The sequence below is a fragment of the Hibiscus syriacus genome, unplaced genomic scaffold (genome assembly GCF_006381635.1).
Source record: "Hibiscus syriacus cultivar Baekdansim isolate YM2019G1 unplaced genomic scaffold, ASM638163v2 tig00110332_pilon, whole genome shotgun sequence".
NCBI classification, from domain to species: domain Eukaryota; kingdom Viridiplantae; phylum Streptophyta; class Magnoliopsida; order Malvales; family Malvaceae; genus Hibiscus; species Hibiscus syriacus.
The window spans coordinates 588,807-595,918 of record NW_024062688.1 but is presented as its reverse complement, the minus strand read 5'-3'; the positions used below and the strand labels follow the sequence as shown (position 1 = coordinate 595,918).

General features: G+C 30.7%; 1 protein-coding gene across 2 annotated transcripts; it reads left to right on the top strand.

Annotated features, from left to right (window-relative positions):
- Nucleotides 1–1,590: 1,590 nt before the first annotated feature.
- LOC120119229 (transcription factor FAMA-like) lies at nucleotides 1,591–3,914 on the top strand. Of its 2 annotated transcripts, XM_039139077.1 has the most exons (5): nucleotides 1,591–1,679; nucleotides 1,848–1,966; nucleotides 2,053–2,679; nucleotides 3,265–3,678; nucleotides 3,755–3,914. In XM_039139077.1, the coding sequence occupies exons 2-5, from the start codon at nucleotides 1,946–1,948 to the stop codon at nucleotides 3,845–3,847; spliced, it is 1,155 nt and encodes a 384-aa protein (XP_038995008.1). In that variant the 5' UTR covers nucleotides 1,591–1,679; nucleotides 1,848–1,945; the 3' UTR covers nucleotides 3,848–3,914. The 2 variants fall into 2 exon arrangements, with proteins under 2 accessions (XP_038995008.1, XP_038995007.1); XM_039139076.1 differs by lacking the exons at nucleotides 1,591–1,679; nucleotides 1,848–1,966 and having other exon boundaries at nucleotides 1,979–2,679.
- The last annotated feature ends 3,198 nt before the right edge of the window (nucleotides 3,915–7,112 follow it).

Here is a 7,112-nt window from a genome sequence, read left to right as displayed (position 1 = left end):
CCCGACCTGATTTCACCCCTTAAAAAATCCGACCCAACCTAAACTCAATTTTTTAAGAAATTCGTCGGATGCGGGTGAAATTTTCATCCCTAGATCATAAACATATACACATAATCTAAACGTTACTGTTCAAATTTAAATTTTTTTAAGAAATATAATATTTTATTTAATCATAAAAATCATTTCATCTAATGATTTTATCTTCTTAAAAAATTCAAATTTATATTAAAATCGACACCTATTAGAATCGAAGTTTATTTAAAAATTTAAACAAATCATGTTTGCTCCTTGTAATCAGGGAGGAGGACAGACACAGTCGGTGCTATATATCAACAATTCCCCTTCATTATTGTCTCAATGATTATGAAGGGCTCTAAATCTATGAATCTATCAAATTTTTTTCTATTTTTAAAAAATAAGAAAATATTTTTATATATAAAAAAATAAATTATTTTTGGAATCAATAAAAGAGTAATTCTTTTCTCATTTTCTCTCTATTTTAAAGATAATTATCATGTATAAATTTTTAATAAATATATTTTTATTTTAATTTAATTTTTATTAAATAGAGAGATATTATATTTTCAGGACAAATGTTGAGATTTAAATTTTTTACATAATAAAATAATATGAGCATTTTTTATCACTCGATTAATTAATAAGTTTTTCCTTTGAATTGAATTTTTATTGTTATTGTAATAATGTACAAGAAATATATGTGTGTGAAACTATATGTGCTTAAATGTATAATATCATTAGATTTATAAGTGAAGATGATTTCTCTTCTTTATGATTAGTGAGGTATCCAGAAAATTTAGGCATAAAAAATAAACTAAATTTTTTACTTAAATATTCCATTTGACATTTTGTTACCAATTCTTCTTTGATATTCAATAAATTGGCCTTAAAATATATTTCTTTAAAAATATATAATTTTTTAAAATTATTATTTAAAAATTTATTTTAAACTTACAAAATAAAGCGATTAATTTTAATATAATGAGTATTTTTTTTATATGAGAAAAAGTGACACCATCTAACTATTTACTATAATATAGTATACATAAAATATAATTATTCGAATCAAATACCTTAAGGGAAAACAACATATTCAATTTTCAAATAAAAAAACTTAATTCCAAATTCTCACCCAATCCAATAGTTTACTTAAAGAATGCATTAGGCATCCAAACCCTTCCAATTGGCACCATACACAATCTTTTCATTAGCATACATATACTTGAATAAGTATTATTTGAATTTGAGGGAATTTTTTTTGGTCTAAGAATTTGAGCGAAATTAATATCTCTACGAGGAGCTGATTCTAATTCATGTATAACATATGAATCACCACAAAATGGTTTAACAATACTTAAATTTAAAATTTAAAAGATTGAAAATTGAAAAAGGGTTTGAGAGCGAGCGTGCTTAATTAGGGTCATGAAAAGAGGTGGTAAAAAAGGCAAGGGGAAGAGCGTTGGGATAAGCCTGTGAAAACCATAAATATCAAGGAGGTGCAACTCTGTGAATATTTACCTTTTGTATATATACATATTAATCCCCCACAGGCTCCATCATCATCATCATCATCTCTCTTTCCATGGCTACCCCCAATACTTTTCACTCTGTCTTATTATCTCTTTTGTTTCTCTATGAATTCAATACCCCATCATCTTAAGGTAGATGCAAGTTTATTATGGTGCTAATTTTACTGTGATTGCATGTAATTTCAATGGCGGTTTCTTTGTTTTATATATAGATATAGATATATAAAAGTCTTCTGCAAAATGATTGTATTTACTGACTGTAAGCCTGTAACTTAACAAGGTTTTGTCTCTGTGTTGCAGGTTCAATGATATATTGACTAGCTGGGGTCGAGTTTGTCTGTACACGAATTGACCTATCTTAGGGTTATATATATATATACATACACATATATAGCATAATGGAGAAAGAAAACTACTCGGTACTGAAATAAGCTTCACAGTTTTATCTTCTTCTTTCTCTATATTCATCACCATGTTGTGCTGCTATAAACTTGATTTGTTTCAGGCAAATTTTGTGGGTCTGGATTATTCATTAGACCATCAGCAGCAGCAGCGGAACGGTGAAAGTTCTTGTGGTGATAATAACAATGGAATGGTTGATTATATGCTGAATAATCCTCAACAGCAGCAGCAACAAATATCGTCTTCATCTGGGTTTTGTTCCACTCCGACTTCTTTTGATAAACTGAGCTTTGCTGATGTTATGCAGTTTGCAGAATTCGGTCCCAAATTAGCTTTAAACCAAACGAGGATCCCCGAGGAAGAAACCGGGATCGATCCTTCTGGTTATTTCCTCAGGTTTCCTGTCTTAAACGACGAGTATCATTTGTTGATGGTTCCTCCTGCGGGATATGCGGAAGAGAAGGGGAATAATAGAGAAGATGAAGCTAGGGTTTCGGATAATGATGGTGTGCAACTTCGGTTCTTTGGAGAAGATGATGTTCAGAACAAGAACAATATGATACCAGAAGGTGGTAAGAACAAGAGGAAGAGGCCAAGAAGTATCAAAACAAGTGAAGAAGTTGAAAGCCAAAGGATGACTCACATAGCTGTGGAGAGAAACCGAAGGAAGCAAATGAATGAGCATCTTCGAGTACTGAGATCCCTCATGCCAGGCTCTTATGTTCAAAGGGTAAGTAATTTCCACTCGAACACGATTATATCATCCTTCAATCTCTTGTTTTTCATTTATGTTGTATCGATACCACAACTCAATGCAGTTTCAAGTACCCAATAAGACCTCGCTACGAGTATCGAATTGATTTTATCGGAGGTGGGTGTTTAATCTTCACACGTGTACCCATAGTTATTTTTTAGATTTAACTTAAATTAAAAAAAAAGATGATTTTGAGCATGAAATTGAACTTGATTTTGAAGCCTTGAATATCAGTTAAATTATGATGAATTTTCGGATGAAATTCGAGTATTTTTAGATTGAATTTTTTCTTACGTAGGATGAATATCAATTACCTTTCTAACACATTTTAAACATTTAAAACAGACATCAGAAACTCAAGATATGTTCGTTTTATCCAATATAATACAAATATAAAATTAGATAAGGGTCTAATATATGATTTTATAACAATTACCAATTTTAAAATTTATTTATATTTACTATATTATTGTCGTACCCGTATCAATATTCATATTTATCGCATTCGTATCAGTACAACATAGTTTCATCGTTTTAATCGATGTTGGATGAATTTTGCAGGGAGATCAAGCTTCTATCATCGGTGGAGCCATAGAGTTCGTGAGAGAATTAGAGCAACTCCTTCAATGTCTAGAATCCCAGAAAAGAAGAAGATTGTATGGAGAAGGTTCAAGGCAGATGGGAGATACATCAATGGGGATTCAACAACAGCAATTCCCCCCCATGTCAACCGATCAAATCAAGATACCGGAGTACAAAACCGGTCTCCGGGAAGAAACAGCCGAAAACAAATCATGCTTGGCCGATGTTGAGGTGAAGCTTTTAGGGTTTGATGCAATGATTAAGATCCTTTGTAGGAGAAGACCAGGCCAACTGGTTAAAACCATAGCTGCTCTCGAAGATTCGCAGCTCAATATCCTTCACACCAACATCACCACTATTGAACAAACAGTTCTTTATTCCTTCAACGTCAAGGTATAAAATTAATTTCTTAAATTTTTATGATTTCGTGTATCTAAAAACAATTCTTAAAATAGCTGCATATATGCAGGTTGCGAGTGAATCTGGGTTCAGCGCAGAAGATATTGCGAGCTCAGTCCAGCATATATTTAGTTTCATTCATGCAAATATCAGAATGCAATGAAATCTAGGAAGATAAATAAGTTGTCTTTCAGTAACCTGTTTTACATGGATTTATGTATTTGGTTTTGTAATAGGAACATAAGATAGTTGTCGGCGAACTTTCTGCATTCATGGTATACTTACTATTTTGATATTTAATTACCAAATTAATAAGTGGTTTTATTTGAAGATTGCTTAACTTTATCTCGCTTTCTTTTTCTCTTCTTAAGTACCAAGTTTATTAGCAAAAATGTAATAGGGATGGAACAAGATTCCATTGCAAAACATAAAATTAAAATAACTGATAAAATAAACAACCGGATAGAACAACAACAACAAGCTGTTGAATGAAGTGCCAACTTTACTTTCATAAGAGTGAAGATGCAAGATCTTTTATTGTTAACCTAACTAATTACACGGTGATTTGTACTTTCAATCATTATAAGAATAATAACAATCATTTCTTTTATCACTTAAATTATTTAATTCGTGCGTGAACATATAAATTTAATTTTTAAAATGTACAAATTATAAGTATTTTATCTTAATATTTCCAACTGGACATTGATTATCCCTTTCGATTTTACCCTAAGAATGAGGATAGAAACAGTAACTATAATGAGGGTTTTACCGCAGATACTGCGGACCAGACATGGATTGTACTTTTGGTATTGATGAAGACATGTATTGTTCGTGGATGGGATAGAAGAAAGAGACAAGATTGTGCAGAGATAGGAGTGTTGGAATTGAATTGTATATACGTGAATGATGATTAAGAGGTGGGAAGGTCACCGAGGGGCTCTTGTATGGCAGTATTGGAGTGGGTTGACTTGTCAGAAATCAAGGATTTTGTAGTATTAGACTACCACTCCTCATATTTTTGCCTTCCCCATTTTGGGTCCCTCTCTGTCTCTATACCCAACTGCTTTTGGGAAAGGTTCATTTCACCTTTTCCATCCACATTTTGTTCCTTCCTTATCCCTTTTTAATTTTGATTTGGTTGAACACCCCAATCAATCTATATGAAATTCATGGTTATTATTTTATAAAATAATGATATATAATTGTATTGTATCTCCTTGATAAAATTGATTTTATACATTATCTTTGTATTTTAGGGTCTTTGAAAAAAAAAATATGATTATTATTTCACATATGACATCAACACTAAGAATCATTATAAAACCTCTTGATCATGATCAATAAAAGATCTGAAATACTTTTTCTTCATTTATCTTTCTTCTATCTCTTTAGAGGAGATCACTCATTGATATTCTTCGTCCAAATTGAAAGAAGTGAATTTCTATAGCTATCGTTACTCATTTCATCAACAAATTTAAATAATAAAATGAATTTTATATATCAAAATTTAAATATTATTTTTAATTTTAATTATATTAATCAATTAAACTACAATATTAGATTAAGTTTGATCAATACTCATCATTTTTATTATTTGTCCCATTTAAGTGGCTAGTTTGTTATTTGAGTCGAAACATGAGGGGTTTTACTAAATAAATTGCTGGATCTTTCTCCCTCCCAAGTGAGCAGCTTGAGAAATTAGAAATCAATGATAATTGAAGGTCAACTCGTCTCTACGGACAAACACTTCCTAAATGACAAACTTCCTTACAACACACATAAATGATATACACACACATAATTTAGAGTATGATAGTGACATTTTCACCACAATATATACTTTTTTTATAAATTATTTATTTGATTATTAACAGTTTTATTTTTGTGATTCAAATATTTATTTTGATATTTTCGTCCATATATTATATTTTTATTTTATTTTTATTATCGTTGTTAAGATTCGTTAAAAATTTAATAGAAATAATGGCATGGTTTGATATAATAACAATTTCAATCTTTAAATTTAAATGTTATATAAACTTTATTTTACTTTAAAATAACTCATCAATTTAATCCATCATATTTATAAATTCTATCAATTCAACCCTCAAACATAATCATCATCCTCGTCAACCGTTACAAAATTTTAAATCAAAAAATAAATGAAAGATAAAATCATCCTCCATCTCCAACTAGATATTCCTCCCAAAAATTTCAAAAAAAAAATGCAAATCAAATACAAATGCATAACAAATTCAAAACTTCTACTTTCTTTCAACTTGTTCCTTCTAATTTTTCACTTCCTTATGAGTTAAATAATGCACATGATCAAAATCAAGATAAAATTAGTTACGTAACACCCCAAAACCCGGGTTAGTAGTTTGGGTCAACCCGAGACCTTTAAGTCAAGCCAATTAAACCTCCCAAGATAGTTGGACCAAGTTATATAGGTGTTGAGCCTAAGGTAGGCCCAAGAATTAAAGCTAAGAGATAGTTTTAAAGTGAGTTAATAGGTGAATAACCTAAAGTGTAGTTTACCCATTTTGTTGAAGCTGAAAAATTTCCTCCTCTTTTTATATCATTTCATGTAACCAAACTCCCCATAATATCTTACCCACTCTTCTTTTTCATCCATTAGTTTCCATTTCTTCTTCCTTTCAAGAGCCAAGTTTCAAGCATTCTAATCTTAGATTTGTTTAGCCAAGGTAAGAATGTTTCTCTTTATTATTCAAGCTTTGTTTCAAGCTCCACTTTGTGAGTTTTAGAATTTGTTTTCAAAATGAGTTTTTGGGAGTTTGAAAGGAACCTAGAGATTTACGCTTGTTTTGAGTAATATTAAGTAGTATATAGTGTTTTAACTTAGTTTCCAAGTCAAAGACAAGTTAGTAACCCCTAGTTTCGTTTTGATTAGCCAATAAGGTGGGTGAAGATCTAAAGCAAATGATAAAGGTAAGGTGACTCCTAGTTGAGTTGAGGAAGATTTTAGCAACCAAGGAGGCCATGTAACATACTCACAACTCTTTCATACCCCTAGTGGTCATTAGAAATGAGTTCTAGCTTGAGAGTAAGTTTTGAAGCATATTGTGGCATGTTAATGGTAGATTACCTGTTTTATGTTATAAGCATGATATAAAGTCTTATTTATGCTCCTTGTAATCATATAAGACTTTAAAGAATGTTTGAGGATCTCACTAGGGTCTTTGGGATTAAAATATAGTATTTTCGTATGTGTTTTATGATTTTTAAAGGTAGAGTAGCGATATTATAGGGATAATATCGATACTTGTTCTTCGTTTTGGGCAAATTCATGAGTTTTTGGGTAAAAGTATCGATATTCTTTCAAGAGTATTGAAACTTTGAGTCATAGTTTTGAAACTCCCAGAAAGTTTCGAAATTGGGTAGAACAGAAAGTTTAAAAGTATCGG

Coding starts and splice junctions, on each gene's coding strand:
- LOC120119229 (XM_039139076.1), top strand. CDS start 2,020: ATGTTGTGCTGCTATAAACTTGATTTGTTTCAGGCAAATTTTGTGGGT. Junction 2,680..3,264: donor CAGGCTCTTATGTTCAAAGG/GTAAGTAATTTC, acceptor TGAATTTTGCAG/GGAGATCAAGCTTCTATCAT. Junction 3,679..3,754: donor TTTATTCCTTCAACGTCAAG/GTATAAAATTAA, acceptor GCATATATGCAG/GTTGCGAGTGAATCTGGGTT.